Genomic DNA, 22746 nt, shown 5'->3' on the forward strand with positions numbered 1-22746 from the left:
TGAACTCCAAGCCTTGTACCCCTTCAAGATAAATACCCTCAACTAACCCAACAAGCAGCAAAATCCCACCCCTACATTGTAAAGATTCCTAGATGCTGGAAAGCCTTCTACTCAAATAGTTTCTTCCCTCAAACTGCTAGACTTGAATTCCTTCCTGGGTCCCTGGTTCCCTGACTGTACTGACATGCAGAAGTTCAAGTGCAATGTGAACAGACATCTTGTTGCTCAACTCCCCGCAAATAGTAGCCCTTTACATCCACATGGCACTATGCCTTACTTGGAGTGAAAAAGCAGAAAAAAAAAGGATTATTTCAATTAGGAAAAAGTGAATTTGTAAACTTAAAAAATAAAAAGATAAAATCAAAATCTTTTTGTTTGCTATTAAATACTATGACTAATTATGGTTATATTTCCTTTCGATGATGTAAATAATAGACTATTTCAGTGACAGACCGTATAAAATAAGAGACTGTATAAAACAATATATAAGAATTCGTAATTGACAAATAAAAAAAATCATAACTGTTGTAATGTGATTGTGATGATGAAAATAAAAAATTTAAATTATGCATTTAAAAAATACATTCTTGGAAAAATCTGGTATGAAATAGTAAACTTATTAGTTTACATTTGTTTAAAAATCAAAATTGAAAATAATCATGTATGCAAAATAAGCAAAAAATGATTGAAAAGTTGGGTAAGAAAAGTTTTTGTTGAAAAAAATAATAAAATGTGATGTAGATTGATATAAGTTATACAAACAAAGAGTCATTTTAGATAAAAGTAATTGGACGAGTGAGTTGAGTCAGTGAGAGTTGCAACAAGTTACACAGAGTCAGGGCACACACATACACATAGAGTTCTAGTAACACAACAGGTGCTAGTAACAGGAAAATATGCCAGTCAGCAGTCAACATTTAAGAGCATTTATTTTTTATGTTAATCATCAAAGAAAAACAAGGATAAATATTTGTATGTTTTCCTTTTGTACTTGGCTGACTACTAAATAACCTTACTTCCAACAAGACAAACAATCATGAATCATTATGTCAGAAAAACCACTTTACAACTTTTCAAGAGAGTGAGAGAAAAGACAAAAGTAAAAGATAGGTTACTTGATGAGTTAATTGCAAATTACGGTTAATTAGAACAAAATGGATTTTTTTTAATCATAACTCAGTTTCAGAACTAAAGAATATTTTAAAATGTATCTAATAAATTTTAAATTTATTTAATAAATACACATAAAAAGTTATTATTTTGCTATTAGATTTGTTAATTATAAATCAAATTTAAATGGTTTGAACTCATTTTTTTTGTTTAGAAAAACAAAAAATAAAAAACTATAGTAAATACAATGTCTTACATCTGACTTAAGAATGTCTGCTAGCATCCACCAATAATCCTTGGCAACAAGTAACACAATCAATAATGCTGTCATCAAACCAATGTACTTTATGCTGAAGAAGAAAACAGAAATCATTTTTATACTTTTCACAAATACAATACAATAAATTGTATTACTATAGACATAATTATTTTCATTTTTTAAAGTTCATTATTAATGGATCTATTTTTTCTTAAGAGATTGATTCAATATAAACTGCATGGATACAAAATTTTTAAGATAATTAGAAATCAAGAAATTAATTCTTTTACAAACAATACTTCCAGAGATATAAAGAACAAACGATGTATGAAATGGTTGCCTAATTGCACATCTATACACAATTAAAAAGTTATGTTTTTAAAGTTTGTTCAAATTATTTTTGCTTAAAAATCATAATTTCTAATATTTTTCCAATAATCATAGTTATTTACATCATTTGACCCATTTATTGATGTTGTATTTGTGCTATATGTTTTTATTGTTTTAATTATTGAGCAAATGATTAAAGGAAAATGGTTAAAAAAAATGGTCAAAGAGGCATAAAACAAACAAATCCATGAGATTTTGAACAAATATTTCTGTTAGATTTGATTACCTCAGTATTATTTTGATTAATTATGCTAATATGAAGATTATAAATTATATATATATATATATATATATATATATATATATATATATATATAACAGAAAAATAAAAAACATTTTAATTTCATATTATGAAATAGTTTCATAATGACTGAGATGAATCTGGTGAAAAATTACGTTAGTTGTGAACACAGATTGATCTCGAAAGACGAATTAAGACAGAAAAAAGTGAAATGTTTTTTACCTGACAGCACAAGTAAACGAGAGGCCTGTCAATGTTAACCAAAACCACCATCGCAGGCTGAATTCACTAAAAAAAAAAGAAAAGAAATTATATATTTTGACTTGTTTCACAAATGTAAACAAATATTTAGCCTAATTCTTGGTACAATGGTTAAAATGTTCACTAATTGACTAAGAGATTGCAGTTCAATTCTCAATTGAGGCATACAAAATATGCTACTTGATGCCCTCTTGCAAATTACTCAATGTTATAAGGTGAGGATCAAGAGTAGGTAGAATAATCCTGGGAAAGAAGTGATGCCCTTCCTTACATCTCGGTTTAGTAGCCAATGAAAAGAAAGCCTTCGAATTACCTTTGACTATGGTCGGTCACTTTACTTTATATTTTTAAAAGTATGCAAGACAACTCACTTTGATATGAATAAGTAATGTTGTATATGAAATAGTGGATAAGTATGACAACAAACTAGTAGAAATAAGAACAGATCACATCATTAAGCAAAAGACATTTAGTTGATTCACACAACTTTAATCATTTGGTATAAATGAGGAGACTTATATACAGATCAATGTAGAAAGTAATCCGGGGAGAGAAGGAAATGTGAGACAAAGAGAGTGTGTGCGAAATATAGTATGTCCAACACATACTAGCATGTAAACAGGCATTAAACCAAATATTATGATGATGATGATGATGATGATGATGATGATGATGCACTTTGAACTAAATGAACATATGGATGCTTATGCAATCTATGCTGATATCTGTGCACAAAAGTTAAGTGACAGGTAAAAAAAATGCATCAGTGTTTCATCCTACAGGAATTTAATAACAGATACAAGTGCATCAGTCCTTGTGGCTATAACAATGACTTTTAAAGAGAAAACATACAGCTTAACAAGTATAGGATTTGGATTAAATGTGCCATTATCATGCAAGCAATCAAAGACTAAGACTTTTGACACAGTATAAGGTTTCTCTACCTATGGGGAAATTACTACATATCTCACTTCCACCTTGGGCCAATTTGGAGATTGTTGCATAGAATTTTTTAAAAATTCTGATTTGGCAATAAAGCTCTATTTAACTGAAGTATAAGGTATGTTCTATCATAAAATATCGGCTAGATATCATTAAGTACCCGTCGGTTGGTAGAATCCTTCTCAGTCATAGTAAAGTTGTATTTTCACAAAAAAGAGAAAGTCAAACAAAGACCCACGAAAAGAGGAAGAAAGAGAATGGTAAACAATTAAGTCCCTAGTACATACTAACCAAAATTGGAGAAAGAATTATTACTCTTTTGACTGAGTTAAAAGAGAAAAGAAAAACCATACAATTAAATATATCACAAAAAGAGAAAAAAACAAATTTACAAAAATAAATATCTACAATATATATTTTTTTCATACCATCTCAAACGAACGCAAATGCTTATGAACACCTTATATTTTTCTGACATTTTTTTGTGCTGCAAAAGTATGTCTGAACACTTAAATAGATGCATACAGAATAGTCAATCATGATTATAATTTATTTTGTGCATTCTTATAAGTGAAGAATTAGAATATATGACATTTAGCAACAATGCATGTGTGGAGAATACAGTATTATTCTCTACACATGCAAGCCATCAATATTTACCATGTATTATTGTTGATGCTGCATATATGTGTCATTATTGTTTCCTTAATATCATATGCATGTCGGAAGACAAAAGATGATTAAGAAATCATGTGATAACAAAGACGGTTCGTTAACATTTTATGACAAACATTAACAGAGTTAAAAGACGTAATATATAAAGAATACCCTTGTTTCTATAACACAAGAAAATTAATATATTATTCATTTCTAAAGAGTAAAAAAACATGCATATTGTATGGTATAAAAACCTACATTACCCCACTGAGGGTTCTTTTTGGTGATGTGAATATACAAATTACAATACAAGCTAAATAGGCCAAAGCACTGCTTTTGTTCGCAACTACAACATGGTGTAAAAGTAACCAATTTTTTTGGTTCCATCACAGGAAACGACTTTTTATTCAAAAGTTTAAATGCTTCCAAGATTTCTTTCAATTTTTTTTTTTTTAATTATTTACAAAAGATTAAAATGGCAAACTCGCATTGGGTTTTTAATTTTATAATTAGATTTTTTAGGATTTTTGAAATTTTGTTTTCTTTTATACTACCGCATTTTTTATTGGAATGAATATTTGATTTGGTAATAAAAACAATTCAATGCGTAATTGAATGTTAACATAGGAAATACACAAATGCACGAGAAATGATCAGACAATTTTATTAGTATAGAGATAAATACTTACCCATGATAAATAGAGCGAAATTTTAAATATGATAAAACAGCCATGGCCATGAAGAAAAGCAACATGCCTTCCATTAATATAAATCTAGATTGAACTAAAACAGCATTATCTACAAGAGAAAAAAAGAGGATGAAAGATATATTTTTAGTCATATTCATGCAGACTTGATACTTTAACAAGATCAAACAACTTTGTTGATAAGTCAATTTACTCAAAAAATAAATTGCTGAAAAACTTTATCATTTACTAGTCATTTGGTGTTTAATGGCCTAATCAACCACTCTAGAGTCATTTTAAGGCCAATTTTTTAATTCTTTTTCTGAGTGAATACCTAGGGCTAAATCGATTGCTATAGCTTCTGCACTGTAAATGGATACTTTGTTGGGTAAGTGTTTTGGGGATTTGGTTTTATTCTGGATGCTATGCCGCCACCTATTTTGAACCCATCTGTATAAATATGTAGACGTTCTGGATAATTTTGCTGGATAAGGAGGATTTCGTCCTGGAAGGTAGCAGGGTCTGTTTTGATCTTGGAATGATTTGCTACTTCAAGTAATACAGTTGGCTGAATTAGAAACCAAGGGGGAATTTCTGAGGGGGTATTACGTAGAGAACGGTTTATTTGAGCTTCAGTTTTTCAATACATAAGCTTTAATAGCCTTTGTTTTTTCAAAGAAATCTTGGTATTGTGGAAACATGACATGATTGGAAGTAGAGTTTATCACTTAAAACCACACCAAAGACCATAACTGTGGCTGGAAGCTTCATTGAGTTGTGCCCTCAAGTGTCGCACCATCCGGATTTGTATTTTGAGAGTGTTGGCAATGGTCCTGTTGTCATAACTTGGATTAGTAGATCTCACTCGTTGAACACTGTGTCACTTTCAGACATAATAAAAGGCTCCTATCGCTCTTAGGATTTGTACACAACTGACCGACTAGTAGATGGTCTGCAACAAAAAAAGAAAACCAGTTTTCATCAAACAGAAATGGAATCATGTCTTTTCTAGGACGACAATTTTATCGTTCCACCCTGTATAGTGAGCAGATGATTCCAGGTGAGATACTTTAAACAATATTGTTGATCATTATGTTGAAAAATCTCTGATAGGCTACTTCCTTGTGCGACTCATTTTTTTATCTTTAATGTCTAATAAGGTGTGTCCTACTTGTAGCTGGAAATTCCTATTATTTATGAAATTGTTTATGAGTGTAGGTAGTTTGCCTGTTAGTCTTAGTTCTTTATGATTCCGTATCATCAGGTTGTGTTGTAAGTCTTCTCCAAAGCAAAGAAGATTGTAGATACTTGTTCCTTCCAGATAAAAGGCCTCTGATACGAATATCTCCAGTCGTAGTCTAGGGCGCTTCTTTTGTTTCTAAAGCATGATTGGAATTTGGTGATGACGTTGTTAGTTTGCAAGTACCATATGAGTCTTTTGTTGATCATTCTTTCAAATATCTTACACATGCAGCTAGTTAAAGCTATTGGTCTAAAGTTGATTGGCTTTGATATGTTGTTTTGGTGAATGTTGTTCTGGTTTATAATGGTTTTTGGTATGGGAACAATGGTAGCTGTTTTCCATGATGTTGGAATTTTTCCGCTGATCCAGTTATTGTTGTAGATTTCTAGTAGGTAACTTAAGGAAGGTTTGGGTAGTTGATTTATTTAAGAATTCATAATGTATATTGTCTGTTCCAACAATTGTGTGGTGAGATCTAAGGGTTTCTTGTAGCTTATGAATGGAGAATGGTTTATTGTAATTTTCTTTTTTGGGATTTGTAGTTTATTTTATTTTTTCCTCTTTCTTCCTTAGGTTTTGGAATGTTAGAGATTGGTTCTGGTAGGAAGACATATTTGCAAAGTTTTCTGCAAGGAGATTTGTAATTTCTTCTTTAGTGATTGCCATTGAGTTATTTTGTATGTTTTAATGAGTAATTGCTGTTTTCCCCAGTTATTTTGTGAATTATCTTCCATTTTGTTTTGGTTTGGGTATTGGTATTTAATTTAGAAATACAATTCTCCCACCTTGTTCTTTTTGCCTCTTTTATAGGTTTTCTTGTTAGGGCTCTCTTTTTTATATTTTATTAAATTTTCTGTTGTAGGTTGCTTTTTGAAATTTTTATATAAATATGTTAAAATCTGACGACCTAGTCCACAAATTCCAAAATTCCATCATGACAAGTTTCAAGAAAAAATACACAATTAAACCCGGTTCTCCAACTTCCAATGTAGACCCCTACTACCATGTCTCCTTCTCCAACATCAGGGGTCTACGTTCTAACCTTCCAGAGGTTGAAACCCAATTACAGGAGACTAAACCAGACCTTTTATTTTTAAGCGAAACTGGCATTGGACAAGCTATTTCCCAAGAAGAGTTCACAATTAAACGTTACTCTAACTTAACTTCTAAATCTGACCCCCAAGATCGCCATGGGCATGGAATATGTGCCTATATTAAAGATGGCTTTCCATGTGGCAGGGACATCTCCAGAGAAGATTCTAACTTATCCTATATGTGCTTCCGGATTGCATTAGCTCACACTACTGCATTTATATTTACTCTCTATCGCTCCCACAACAGCGGAGTTACTATCTTTAAAAGCATATCTGAGAAAATTGACCAAGTCCTATCTGTTTATCCTTCAGCTAACATTCATATATGTGGAGACTTCAATGTTCACAACGTCGAATGGTTGACCCACTCAAACAAGACCGATGATGAGGGTAGGTTCTGTCATGATTTCTCCATTGCTTATAACCTCACTCAGATTGTTCATGAACCCACCCGTGTGCCCGACAATGACGGGCAGTATGCGAGTCTACTAGACCTTTTTCTCACAACTTGCCCTGAACTATGTTCAGTTTCTGTTCTGTCTCCTCTTGGATCTTCCGATCTCTCTATTGTATCAATTAAGATAAAAATGAAATGTAATATGTCCCCAGACATACCCCTCCATTGTACAGTATATCGATACACTAAGGCTGACTGGGATAGCTTCCGTACATTTATATCGGATCTACCTCTGTGTTCCATGTTTAAAAAGGATGTGTCCTCTATAGTATCAGACCTGACGGAATGGTTAATTGTAGGTATAGACCGTTTCATACCCTCAAAAAAGTTCCAGCAAAAACCTAACAGCCAGCCATGGTTCTCTCCAGAATGTGCTGCTGCCATTGCACACAGAAATCACTTTTTCCACTGCTTCCAACGTAATAGATGTATGGAAACTAAAGCCGCTTTCAGGACTGCCAGCAACCATTGCAAGAAAGTAATAAAGAACGCTAGAGAGTTGTATGCTCAATCCGTCAAGTCCAAAGTAGCTGAGCAGCTGCTTGGTTCCCACCAGTTTTGGCAAATAACAAACAGAATCCTGAACAGAAGCGTGTGCTCTATCTGGATGGACCTGAGGTAATCTCGTCAGCATCAGACAAAGTCAAACTTTTTGCCAAGAACTTTGCAGCTAATTCTACCCTTTGCGACCAAGGCCGCCAGCCCCTAATATTTCCTCCTGTATCAGAAAACGCTATGTGATATACATATATCGGTACGTGATGTTGCCAAGCTAATCAAAAACCTTGATTCCAGTAAAGCAACTGGCCCTGACGGTATTCCAATTATAGTACTCAAAAAACTTCAACCTGAACTAGCGCCCATACTTACAAAACTGTTTAAATGTTGTCTTAAGGAGAATAGCTTCTCATCATCCTGGAAAATCTCATCAGTATGCCCTGTATTTAAGAATTCAGGTGATCGCTCATCCCTCTCTCAGTACAGGCCAATAAGTCTCCTGTGCGTCATGAGTAAGTTGCTGGAATCTGTGTTAAATACAGAAGTAATCAACCATTTCAACAAAAATAACCTTCTTAGTGACACTCAATATGGTTTCCGTCCTGCTAGATCTACAGCAGATGTGCTTACAGTTATATCTCATAGGATTAGCAAATCTCTTGACGGAGGCAACCTTTCTAGGGCAATTGCTCTTGACATATCTAAGGCCTTTGATAGGGTATGGCATAAAGGTTTACTTCACAAGATCTCTAGCTATGGTATAGCTGGAAATGTCTATTCAATTATTAAATCATTTCTTTCTGATAGGTTCAGAAGAGTAGTAGTCGAGGGGCAAAAATCAGAAGCTCACAGTATTAATGCTGGTGTCCCTCAGGGGTCCATCCTAACCCCAACTCTTTTCTTGATCTACATTAATGATCTTCCAAATCACATCCTTACATCATTTGTAGACATTTATGCTGATGACATTATCATCTATGGTAGCACATCTAAGACTGTAAACGACCAAGTTCTCTCTGATTCTCTCTCCTCTGATCTTGAGCACGTGATACAATGGGGAAAGGAGTGGCTGGTTACTTTTAATGCATCTAAAACCAAGCTTCTCTCTTTACATCATCAACATTCTGATCCACATCTGGCATCAATTGAAATGAATGGCTCTCATCTTCAGGAGGCCTCAAGTTTTGACAAGCTTCTAGGCTTGACAATTACTCCTGATCTTAAATGGAACATGTACATCAAATTTGTTGCCAGGGGAGCTGGGAAAATGGTGGGATCTTTCTATCGATCCAGTAGATATCTCACTGCTGATGCAATTCTCTATCTATATAAGAGCCAGGTACGTCCAAGGATGGAATACTGTTGCCACATCTCGGCAGGAGCAGCTAAAAAGAACTTGTCCTGCCTTGATAGAGTTCAAAATAGACTTCGTAGCCTCGTAGAAGATGTCCTTTTCTCTTCCTTGCAGCCTCTATCTTACAGAAGAGATGTTGCGAGTTTGTCTCTGATGTATCGTTATTTTCATGGAAAGTGTTCGACTAAGCTTCAGTCTATGGTCCCCCCTCGCCAAACTTTCACAAGAAACACTCGTCTAGCTGTAAACACTATCAATAATTTCCCCCACTCTTTATCTGTGCCTAAACCTAAACGTAGATTCCATGAACAAAGCTTCTTTCTTAGAACTGCATGCCTGTGGAATTGTCTTCCGTTTTCCTGCTTTCCAGCTGACTACAATATGGTTGTGTTCAAGTCTAACGTAAATAAGTTCTTGATGAGCCGTTCCATATAAGTTAACAAATTTACCGAATTTTCATTACTAATGATTACTATATTTTCCAATTTCTACTGTACACTCTTTAACACTTATCCTTGAGTGGTCTCTTGGCCTTGATAATGTGGTAATGCCTGTGTAAAAAAAAAAAAAAAAAAAAAATTAAAAAAAAAAAAAAAAAAATACGAATTATGATTATTTTGTGAAAATAATGATGGTTGAAGTCCTGTGAAATGAATGTAATCAATTAAGGTTAGATTTGTACAGCAACCTGATCCTCACTCTAAAATTTAAACAGGTGTTTTCTCTAAAATATTCATAGAGAAATTTGTTGTAAAAGTAAAAAAATCTATTGAACATGTTTTTGTTGTTGAAAATAAAGTGGTATCACCTGAAAAAGTGAGGATAAAATTTTGATTTGAATTTACTTTCTTAAACATTTAAAATTCTTTTATTATCTAACAAACAGGGAGGAGGAGAGGTAGTTTATTCATTGTAAAATAAGCCCTGACCACAACATATACTTTCCCTTACAAGATAAGAAAAAATGAACGACCCATGAAAAATATACTGAAGCTGAAGAACTTCTTTATTTTATCAATTACTAGCAAGGAGTAGTAGTTGGTAGTATAGTAGTTAGGGTTAGGGTGGTTGGAGGTGCGTGTTGAGCAAAAAAAAAAGTGGTAGTAGGCAGGCAGGCTCGAACCAATGACGCGAAGGCAGAAAAGAAAGTGAAAGAAAATCTGATGTCTTACCGCTACTCCATATGACGCGACCAGAAGTTCGGAACGTTAAAATTAGGCAAAGTCAATCCAACCGATACAATGACTTGCAAAATATCGATTCCTCCTTGTAGAAAACTGCCCAGTTGAGGGTGAAGGAATTAATGTTTTTGGCCAATTTTACGATATTTGTCGTCAGAGATGTCGAACTTCAAAATGATACCAATCTTGTGAAAATCGGTCGCCTTTATTAAAAGTTTTAGACAAACACACATACATACATTTAAACGGACAGGTGAGATTTATATTATAGATTAGCTGTATTTTGTACTTAGTGTTGTTTAACTTATTTTTGCTTTGCTTAATGAAACCCCGTTTTTTTGCTTTTTCTCTTTTCCATTTGTAAAAAATTATTTACATTTTTGGAAAGATAATTCAATGACAGTCATTAAAAAAAATTTGTATTAAAAAATTGTGTTAAAAAATGTTGAAATTTAAATCACATACTTTCGATTTTTTTTTTCTCTTCTTTTAACAGTGAAATAAGCAACATGGCGTGAAATAATATTTTTTTAAAAAGAACTGTTGCATACCAGTACTTGCCAATCCATTTTTTGTTTTACAAAGTTTAATTGAATTAGCGTTTGGTTATTAAATAAAATTGTTTAAAATTATAATATGAACGGTGTCTAAAAAAATGTACTCACACTTCAAATAACAATCAAACCGTTTTTATGAACATAAATTGAAATGGTATAACTTTGAAGACAAAAGACAAATGTAATTGTATAATCATGTTTGCAAATGTTCAACTTGATTATCATTATTGTCCAGAACACTGATAACAGTCAAAATGTGAGTACATTTTTTTGGAGATACCTTATTATTATCTTTTATCATAATAAATTATATTTGAACATGAATTGTGAGACAGATGATACTTCATTTTCCCCAAGTTATACTAAATACTTCTAAATTATAATACAGAATGGTTAACAAAAAATCAGCTTACCAAAGAGGATGAAACTGCCGGCCAAAAGTGCAGCCCATCGTGACATGTGCAGTTCAACTGCAATCTGGTAGACAAGTGGCACCAGAAGGCTGCCAAAAACGGCTGGAAGAAGACGTAGTTGACTAACAGGAACAGAATCAGGATATTCTAGAAAATAGCAGACAAAGAATAATTGTTAAAATAAAACAAAACATACAAATACTTGGTGTGCTTTGATTTGATCAAATCTATACGTGTCATATGATTGAAACTTTTCACGTTGTAGAAATACTTTCACTATTTTCCTCCTCTCGTTTGTTTTTTGCTTTTCACTTTTGTTTTAAGTGCAGCATTACTGTAACAGAGCATGGACGTGCATATGCAAATGCTGAGCTGCGTGTGAAGAAAAAGACTATAAAAAAGAGAGACAATCACATTAGAGACATCATGGGTGACGTCACAGCTGTAATGAGAAGTCACGTGTAGTGGGAGAATAAGGAAATAAATGTTTTTACAACAAAAAAAGGGGGTAGAGTTATTATTTGTTCTATGTTCCTTGCAACATACTCTGCTACAACGTGTTGGTTCCTTTTCAATCTTACATTACTATAGAGTGTAAACATGCACTATGCAACATGTATTGTATGCTGGCAGTGCCTGCAAATAGCAGACTTACTGCCAATGAGAGATGTTCAGCAAATCTGCAATTCAACTTAAGCAAGTATCATTATAACGTCTAAGCAAATAAACGTAAAGTATCATTATAACGTCTAAGCAAATAAACGTAAAGTATCATTATAACGTCTAAGCAAATAAACGTAAAGTATCATTATAACGTCTAAGCAAATAAACGTAAAGTATCATTCTAACGTCTAAGCAAATAAACGTTTGTTACTTATTTTTAAACTGAAGTTTTGGTTTTGTTTAGAGGAAGATTTCTTTTGTTGAGACCATCAGCACAATAATGCATATGTTCATGTCTGTTGCTAGTGACCAGGATTAATCAAAAAAAGATGCAGAGGATGTTAGAGACACATATGGACTTACATCCAACGTCTAGATAGCTGAGATCAATTCAAACTTGTTTCACGTGAGAAATATTTATCCAAGAGAAAAGTAGGAGTAATACAGAAGAAATTGAAATTATCTAATTTTGAATTCAGCCACCCGGAGTCCGACTGATAAAAAACCTACCTCATTAAACAGAGGTTCACTGTTGTGGTTATGATGAACCACTTGAGTTTTTCAAGGAATAATGGTCAAGACCTCCTGAAGATTGAGTCTTTAATGTTCATATGTAAAGCTGGTCATTATCCGACTGGTCCTTCTGAGTGATTGAATGGAGATCGACTGAGAAAAAGAACTAGAATCTAAGATTTCCATTCAAAAGTACATATATGGGCAGGAGATGGTAATTGATCAAACCCTCTGGGCATGGGATAGTTTGTTTTCCTGAGGACTATCAGTCATTTGCATGTGTGTATCTCTCAGCAAGAGATGGGCTCTTGAGTTCTAAACTATAGGAATTGCGTTTAGATTCAACCAGGTTAGTAATCCTCATTAGCAAATCTGCTATTCAACCAAAGGAAGCAAAGACTATTGTAACCGCCAAAGAAATAAACCTCTGTTAAACTTACTTGTGGACAAGGTCCCATGGCATAGTGGATAAAGTACTTGGTAAAATTCCATTATAAAATTGACACTTCTGGAAGTTAAAGGTTCAATCCTCAGTGCGGATGACACTCAAAAATATAATTACGCATTACTTAGAACTTCCACCCAGTCATAACTGGCAGAACAAGAGCGTGTAGATTAAATGAAAGGTTTTGTTTGAAATTCTGTGCAGATTCCAGTTTGACAGAAAGATTCCTAAGTTTGACAGAAAGATTCCTAAGTTTGACAAGATACAGCTGAAACATTATGAAAATAACAGTCTGTTTAAAAAAAAAAAAAAAGAAAAAGAAAAGGATTTTTTTTTTTTTTTACATAGGAGTCATCACTTATCAAGGCTCGGAAGCCATTTGAGGAGAATGTACGGTAATCAATGTGACAATATTGTAGTAATCATTAGCAGTAGAAATTTGATAAAGTTAAGGGGATGGCTCATCAAGAATTGTAGTCAGCTGGAAAACAGGCAAACAGAAGAGAATTCCACAAACGTGCAGTTCTAAGAAAGCAGCTATGTTCATGGAATCTACGTTAAGGTTTAAGCACAGATAAAGAGTGGGGAAATTATTGATAGTGGTTTCAGCTAAATGAGTATTTTTCGTGAAAGTCAGGAAGGGGGGGGACCATACATTAGAGCTGAGACGAGCACTTGCTATGAAAATAACGATAAAGCAGAGATTCACTACATCTCTTCTGTGGGAAAGAGGTTGCAGGAAAGAGAAAAGGGCATCCCTCACTAGGCTACAAAGTCTATTTTGAACTCTGTCAATGCAGGATAAGATCTTTCTAGCAGCGCCTGCCAAGATGTGGCAAGAGTCCTCCATCCTTGGATGTACCCGGCTCTTATACAGGTGGAGAATTACATTAGCAGTGAGATATCTACTGGAGTGCTAGAATGATTCTACCATGTTGTAGAGGATGTATAAAGAATAGAAAAAAAAATGTGTCTATATTTTTTTTTATGTGTAAATACTTCTTGTTCTTTTTTTTTTTTGTTGTTGTTGTTAATTCTTTGAACTATAAAGATGGCTGACTATAGAATGAATAAATATGCACATTATTTGGACGCGAGTGTGGGTGGTTATTGCAGAAAAATGCAAGGAAGAAGTATTTTTCCTTTATTTTGTAACTGCGTTTTATTTTTATTTTTAATTCTGTTTCCATTTTTTTTATTTTATAAGACTCTTCTTTTTATTTATTTATTATTTAATGGTTGTAACGGCAGTGACTCATTTGCAACAGTAAAGGTTTTAAAATGTTTTTAAACGTAGAATGTCATTTAGCGTTAGTTGGTCACCAATTTATAGAAGGGCTTCCAATAATGTGTAGAAGGTGTTCGAACATCGATGAGTCATCAATATGTAGAGGATGAAGTCACCTTTTCATGTAGTTGGCAAAATCATCCTCTATTATTAAGTAGAGGAATTAAAAGTCGTATGCTCCTTCATGCAAGAAATGAGGACACTAAATATGCCGATATTATAATTACAACGAAAGTAAATTTATTTACAGTATAAAATACAAGTATTAAATTGTTAAAGTTCATAGCAAAAGAGGTATGAGTAATGTTATTTACATGCTGGTTTCAAGTCTTTGATAAGAGTTCAAATGGCATTTTGGCAGTTGCCAAAATCTAAAGTGAAGGTAGGCTGTATCACCCTCCCCCCCTTGTCGCAAAAAATGATATTACCAGAGTTAAAGGGCAATAATCGCGATTCTCTTAAAGTTATCAGTTTGTGTGTTCGCTTGCATGGAGAACTCGGTTCCCATAAATCTCAAAACTTTAAAGTCTCATAACCAAGTCAACATCTTTTCTCCCCAACAAAACATGACTTTTTATTATTATTACATATGTAATGTGTTTCAATACATATTTGTTACTAGCAGGCTGACTAGCATTGTAAAATAGGCTTAAATATGATATTTTCATTTATGCAGATTTTATATTTTTATAGAGCCAATTTTTTATTGATTATTATATTGTACCCAATATACACTAGTATTTCAAAAGTCAAAAATATATTACTTGGATACCATCAGCTAGAATCAGAACTAAAACATGCTACTATCCAGCCTTATTCATTTATGCATACAAAAACTTTTAAAAATGTTTTTAAAGACATAAATGTATATTTGTGCATGCATAGAAGATTCATGTTCAGTCAACTTATGCCTACAAAGTTCAATTTTTTTAAATTTTGATCCCTTAGCAGTTATTTTTACTACTTAAAAATCAAATCAAAAGTTGTTTCACGTCTGAATCCCCTATATATCAAGTTTCAAGTCTACAGACAAAAAATTGACAGAGTAGTTTGTTAGAGACCATTCCTCACACAGACAAAGTTTTATATATATATATATATATATATATATATATATAAAAGTGAACGTGTTTGTGTGTCTGTGTACATTTCCCTATGCAATAACTGTCAATTTCGATCTACAGACTCGAAATTTGATATACAGGGTACTGATATTTGGGAAAATCTTTGTCATCAGTTTTCTGCCAGAATTTTGGCTGTAAAGGGGTCAAAGTTCAACCATTTCATTTTTGAGAACTCTACCAAACTCCTCTGCCAATTTGGGGTATAAAAAACTGAAATTTTAGATATAGGTTCCTTGGACATGGATCTAACTTAATAACTTGATTTGAGCCCAAAACGATAAATGTTAAGGGGTCATGATAGAGGTCAAAGTTTAAACAAATTTGACCTCTGCGGTCTCTACCAAATTACTCAGACAATTTCTGGTCTGAACATTTGAAATTTTATATAAGGGCAAGCTTTTTAATCTTTTTGGGTCAAAAATTTGAGCTATCATTATATAAATCTATGTATGTATGTTTGCATGTCTACCTAAAACTTTCAACAAGATCAGTATTGTTTTAAGCTTGACCCTTCAGACGAAAATCACTGAAAAATTGGCTAAAACATTAATTTCTGCACCCTCAACTGGGCACTTTTCTACAGGGAGGAGTCGCTTTTTTCGCCGATATTTTTGAAAGTCATCCCCTCTTTTCGATTGTCTAGCCTTAATTAAAACCTACGTCACTTCTGGTTTGACAGTGGTCGTAACAGCAAAGACGTCACTTTTTTCCCCATTCTTTTTCTCCTTCACGATATGGGTTCGAGCCTGCCTCCTTACTACCACATTTTTTTTTTGTTTTTTTGCTCAACATACACCTCCAAACACCCGGGCAACGCCGGGCTGAAATGCTAGTATATATATATATATATATATATATATATATATATATATAGAGAGAGAGAGAGAGAGAGAGAGAGATTGTTCATGGCAAGTTTCATTTATTTAATTTTCTTGTCTTTGTTTTATTAAAATTATACTAAATTTCATGAAAAAAAAAACAATAAAAAAATGGTCAATCATAAAATAGGGAAAGTATTTTCTCTTGAATGGTAATTTTTATTTTGTTATACAGACAGATTCACTTGTCTTTTTGATTGTTTTGAGTTGCATTAACATTGCATCGAATGTTAGATTTGTCAACAGATCTGTACCATCTTTTTGAATTTAAAAGCCATAATTAAAAAAAAAAATTAAAAAAAATAATAATTGATGACCGAATTGCATTATGGTTTGATTTCATAAAAAAAAATTATGCAATGATTTTTTTTTTTTATGAAATTTAACAGATGTACACTTGGGTTGTATCTTCTTATGTTGTGTAGGAAAATGTGGGAGGATTACAAATTTCAAAATTCATTAGGTTTTTCATAAAATACTTTTTAATTCACTTTAAAAAATTTTATTTAAGTTTGCTGCATTGTACACAAAATTTAACATGCTTATCTATATAAATAAAACAGTAGATGTATGTCTGTGTGTAAATATTTCAATGCTAAACTCTTAAATTACTGATCACATAACTGAAATTAATAGGAAATAGTAATCATACACCAAGGATAAAGGATACACCGAGTAAAATCTTTGTGAATAATGCATATAGAAGTCAGCAGGTTGAAATGCAAAATGTTCATTTTAACTTGCTGACATTTTCATTAGTTTGTGCATCCGTAAACTATCATAGTTAATAATGGTTTAATTTTATAAGTTTTTTATCTAATTGTCAGGTTAGCTCAAATGGTAGCGAACATGGCTGGAGAAAACACTAAATTTTGGTTTCAATTCTAGCTGATGGCACACAAGTCATTTTTTTTAACTTTTGAAATCACTACTATATATTAGGTACAATATAATATTCAATAGAGAATTGGCTCTGTAATAATATAAAATCTGCATGAATTAAAATATATTAAGCGTATTTTAGGACCGGCAAGATTGGGCGCTCCCCACCCCCTAGCTAGTTCTTTAATGAATTCTCAATAATTTCTTTCAAAATCCAATTAATAATGATGAAAAAAGGAAATACAAATTCTTTTCTTGCAGGAGCTCAAGGATCAACAGAGCTGGAAGAGAAAGAGTTCATAAGTATCAAAGTAGTTTTCAGAAATTCCATAATGGTAAAGCAGATAAAAGAGTTAGAGTACAATGTTTGAAAGCAATAGTTGAACAAAACCCAGTGCAAAGTGTCAGAGAAACGTCTAATTCATTTGGTGTCAGCATTTTAACAATGCTTAGCCATCTAAAACAAATTGAAACCTCAAAAAAGCTCACAAGTCCCACATGATCTTGATAAATGAAAGTTGCTTTTGAAATCAGTGATTATTTTCCAAACAAGCTAATAATTTATTCTTTATTTCATTACAAGAAAAGGCATTCAAAAAGATGGAAGCTAGAGGTGACAATATTGGTCAAATTATGTTGCAAGAGTTTCAACATTTTTTATTCCATTCCTCAACAAAAAAATAAAAATGTTTTTTTTTCAAGATTGAATGCAAAGATTTTGAAAAGCAAAAAAGATTTTAAAAATAATTTTAAAGAAAAGGAATTCACTACTCACCCGCTCCAATTTTGTCAAATGTAACATTTCCTACAAACCCTGTATAATGGCCTGAAAATGAGAAGAACATTGGAATGCTTATTATTATTAGAAGGTGTTGTTATTATTTACAAGATTTACATCTTTTACAGGATTGTTATCTAAGTTCATTAACTTCAACTTACGATATCTCATTTATTTTTTGGGTTAAAGTTTTGATTTAAATAAAATTTAATCTTTTTGGTTTATAGATATATAATTCTTTTTCTTGTGTTTTTAATAGTTTTTTTTCACGGCTGCTTCAAGTTATGTCATTAATTTTAGTGAACACGGCTTTATTTTTTTACAAAAAAAAAATGTTGATATTTTTCAAATTTGGTGCTCGCGATATTGTGAGTCTCTAGGTATAAAAAAATAGTACCATTTTAAAGAAAAAAGGTCGCTTATCAATATGGTGAGCTAAAAGGCTTTAAGTTGTTTTTCACAAAAAAAAAATCCAACTTGAAAACTTCAGTGAAAGAAATTCAATTGAAAAAATTCCAAAAATCACACCGTTTTGTAGAGAAATACCTCCTCTTTAATAATCAGTTGGTGTCATATTACTAAACTCATAAATCAAGGAGCGACACTAATAAAAGTGAATGTACCTACACATTGAGATTTACAACTTAATGCCAAGTGACCGGAAGTACGAAGTATCATCACGAAAATCAACTGTCAGCATGAACGAGCCACACGACCAAACGAAAACTTAAACAAACAACTTGTTTCACTATGGATCTTTTTTTGTTTATTTAAAAGTTATAGAAAGTTATTGTTTAAAATAATATTTTTAGTGCAATAAGCACATAAATAACAGAAATGAAAATTTACAATTTAAAAAATAATGTCATTTGTTTATTTTCTATATTTTCTTTCAAACTTTCATATGTTCTTTGCTTTATTTTCTTTTGGTTGGATAAACTTCAGCATTGTTAAATTGTCTTTTAAAAATTAAGCTAGGTACATTTTAAAACAAAAAACATCTTTAGTTGCGTGTGACTGACAGAAATTTTTTTTTCATTTTAAAAAATGTGCCGCATTTTTTTGTTTACTTTCTCTTATGTTCTGTCGGGCATTTTTGATATATCTAACATTTTGTTAAATTATTTTTTTTTTTATTAGACTGTACATTTACATTACTTTAAAAAAAAAATAACAAAATATAGCTAAGTTTTAAGTTACATGCAACAAGTCATGTGTAAATAAAAAAAATTATTTCACATAAAAATGAACATTTTTTTTTGTTTATGTTCTATCAGGCGTTTTTGATAAATTTGAAGATTTTGTTAAATCATTTTTTAATTACAATGTATATTACTTAAAAAATAAGAACTGAAAATATAATTGAGTTTTGTGCACGTGGCGCGAAAATGAAAAAATTAATTTCACTGTAAAAATCATTTTTTTTTTGTTTATTTAATAATTCCCAAGACTGTACTTCTACTGTTTATCGCCGAAAATGGAGACACCATTTTTTTCACGCACCTGTCGTTAAAATCCGAGGGAGAAATCAATATTTTAAACTATGACCGAAGTTAGAAATAAATAACAAAAAAATTAAACTAGATATTAATTACTTCCGGAAAAAACTATGAAAAAAAGTAAATAAATAAAGTGAAAGAGAACATATATATGTAATTATTTAATTGAAAATGTTTCGATTTAATTAATGAAAATGGGAGTGTTTTTCATGAAACGTATATATATTTTTATTATTAAAACAGAAAATGAAAATGACATATTCATAATTGTCTAAACTGAGTGAGCGTCATTTGAACAGCAAAACATTTATTGCATAAAAATTTATCAAAATATAATTGGAAAAACATTTATTGTATAAAAATTTATCGAAATATAATTGGAAAAACATTTATTGTATAAAAATTTATCAAAATATAATTGGAAAAACATTTATTGTATAAAAATTTATCAAAATATAATTGGAAAAACATTTATTGTATAAAAATTTATCAAAATATAATTGGAAAAACATTTATTGTATAAAAATTTATCAAAATATAATTGGAAAAACATTTATTGTATAAAAATTTATCAAAATATAATTGGAAAAACATTTATTGTATAAAAATTTATCAAAATATAATTGGAAAAACATTTATTGTATAAAAATTTATCAAAATATAATTGGAAAAACATTTATTGTATAAAAATTTATCAAAATATAATTGGAAAAACATTTATTGTATAAAAATTTATCAAAATATAATTGGAAAAACATTTATTGTATAAAAATTTATCAAAATATAATTGGAAAAACATTTATTGTATAAAAATTTATCAAAATATAATTGGAAAAACATTTATTGTATAAAAATTTATCGAAATATAATTGGAAAAACATTTATTGTATAAAAATTTATCGAAATATAATTGGAAAAACATTTATTGTATCAAAATTTATAGAAATATAATTTGAAAAACATTTATTGTATAAAAATTTATCAAAATATAATTGGAAAAACATTTATTGTATAAAAATTTATCGAAATATAATTGGAAAAACATTTATTGTATCAAAATTTATCAAAATATAATTGGAAAAACATTTATTGTATCAAAATTTATCGAAATATAATTGGAAAAACATTTATTGTATAAAAATTTATCGAAATATAATTGGAAAAACATTTACTGTATAAAAATTTATCAAAATATAATTGGAAAAACATTTATTGAAAAGTTTGCGTAAGAAAATATAATTTTAATAAAACAATTTTGTAATGAAAGCAACATTGGATTTTTATGAAATAGGGTAAAATAGGGAACAAATAATTTTAATGAAACATTTTCTAAATTAAAGCAACTTTAAAGGGTCAACAACAAATTAATTTAAATGAAAAAAAAAAATCATTATCTAGTTTAATTTTTTTGTTTATTTCATGCTTTAGTCATACTTTAAAATACTGATTTCTCCCTCGGATTTTAACGACAGGTGCACAAAAAAAAAAAATGGCATCTCCATTTTCAGCGATAAACTGTAGAAGTACCCCCCCTCCCTAGACCTATATGTTCTATCAGGTGTTTTTGATAAACTTGAACTAAGATATCTCAAGGTTGTGTTAAAGTTCAACTGGAAGCTGCTCTCTCTGACTACTTGAGAAGAAATCCAGTTGATTCATTTCCACCTCCAAAGCAACAAAAAAAGTCCCTTAGTGAATCTGCTGAACATTCAGATAATTCCTGCAGTTGTGATGAAGAACCATCTCAGGATATCTTCAGTTATGAGCATCAAGGGCAACGGTTTGCTGTCTACTATGACACCAACTTTTACATTGGCCAAGTCATTGAAATTATATCTGCATTCAGCACTGTAATAAAATTTTTATCGCAAACCAAAGGTAGAAAAGATTTTTTTCGATGACCTTTGTCAGATGCAATTGCACAGGTAGAGTCAGCATTTGTTTACAGATGGGGTTTTGAGGTAATGCCAGTTTTAATAGATGGTAGGATTTGGAGTGTTCTTGATATATCTACCATAGCAGAAGCTTATGAAAGAATTCTGAGAGAAAATCAATAAGGAAAGGAATTGTAGTAAGACCTCTGCCTATAAAATATCTTGTTTACTTGTCTTTTAAGTTTAAAGTTTTCAATGTTTGAAAAAAATGACTTGTGACTTTTTGTATAACAAATTTCTAAATCTTATTGTTGTCAGCCCTTTTTTTGGCGAGTTTAAATTCGCCAAAGTAAAAATATTTCTGTGGCAAAAAATTTTGTTATTAGAAAGAAGGCAAACATTTTTTTTAATTCCTCACCCAAAAATTAATAAAGTTGCAAAGTTTTAAGCTTCTACCTCCAACGGTTACATTTTTACAGCAATTTCAGTAACGTATACTTTTGACTCATTTTTTAACCCTTTTTTGCCCTTTTTACCAAATTGCCTGTTCGACTGCTTTTACATGGTCCACAATTGAGTGGTTTTATCAATTTATAATTAAAAGAAAAAATTATCTTGATCCCTAATGTGTTATGAATCATACTAAGAAGATTCAATATATTAGCTATTGAAATGAAATTGATATGAACAGTCAAAGTTGCATTTTTGTGTCATATTTGCACTTTTTTTCCATTGGTAGTGGGATTTTGTCTAGTGTTTAGGTTGGTTTCATCTAATAATTATTGCTTTCATTAGTATTTTCATTTACCACACGATGACATTACTTTTATAAGAATTTTTCACTTGTTAGTAGCTTACATTTTTAGTTATATACTATGAAATTTGGCTTTTATACTATGAAATTTGGCTTTTGAACCATGATAGCAAATTTTCAACTTTCCGTCAAACTTTGAACGATCATAACTTGATGGCTAATTGAGCTACCAAAATAAATTTGGTACTTTTGTTTATGGTTTACAAAAATCTATATGACCGCATTAATTTTTTTTTAGATATAATAAACATAAAATTTCGGTTTGGAATACCTACTTTAAAGACTACAGAGTTGCACCTAAGACTTTGGAATTTTTTTTAATCTCTTCCAATATTTTGATGCTTTCCATTCAAAACCACCATTAATAGATAGAAATGACTATCCTTTGGAATTTATTGCTAATAAATGCTTTAAATGTTTCTAAAATAAACCAATATCAAAATTTGTTTGGAACACTGTGTGTGTGTGTGTGTGTGTGTGTGTGTGTGTGTATATATATATATATTAGTTATAGAAATGGGTATGTAATTAGTGTGATCTTTAATGCCACATTGATGTAAGTATAAATAGATTTTCTAAGTTGAATAAACACATAGAATGTTACCTGCTAAAGAAAGCAAAAGTTTCCCAAGTGGAGGATGGATG

The 22746-nt window shown here is 31.2% G+C and overlaps 1 protein-coding gene across 1 annotated transcript in view; it reads right to left on the reverse strand.

Moving 5' to 3' along the window:
* Positions 1-22746, reverse strand: part of LOC145286031 (protein O-mannosyl-transferase 1-like) — a 106902-nt gene that overhangs the window by 59695 nt on the left and 24461 nt on the right. Inside the window, exons 3-8 of the mRNA XM_080134650.1 lie at positions 22706-22746; positions 17912-17962; positions 11344-11490; positions 4550-4658; positions 2223-2288; positions 1367-1460 (exon numbers count right to left, since the gene is read on the reverse strand). The exon at positions 22706-22746 is cut by the window's right edge and continues 63 nt beyond it. Of these exons, the coding sequence (XP_079990776.1) occupies positions 1367-1460; positions 2223-2288; positions 4550-4658; positions 11344-11490; positions 17912-17962; positions 22706-22746 (508 nt within the window). The remainder of the gene's footprint in view (positions 1-1366; positions 1461-2222; positions 2289-4549; positions 4659-11343; positions 11491-17911; positions 17963-22705) is intronic.

This window comes from Euprymna scolopes, chromosome 10, assembly GCF_053919585.1.
Source record: "Euprymna scolopes isolate OS-2025 chromosome 10, ASM5391958v1, whole genome shotgun sequence".
NCBI classification, from domain to species: domain Eukaryota; kingdom Metazoa; phylum Mollusca; class Cephalopoda; order Sepiida; family Sepiolidae; genus Euprymna; species Euprymna scolopes.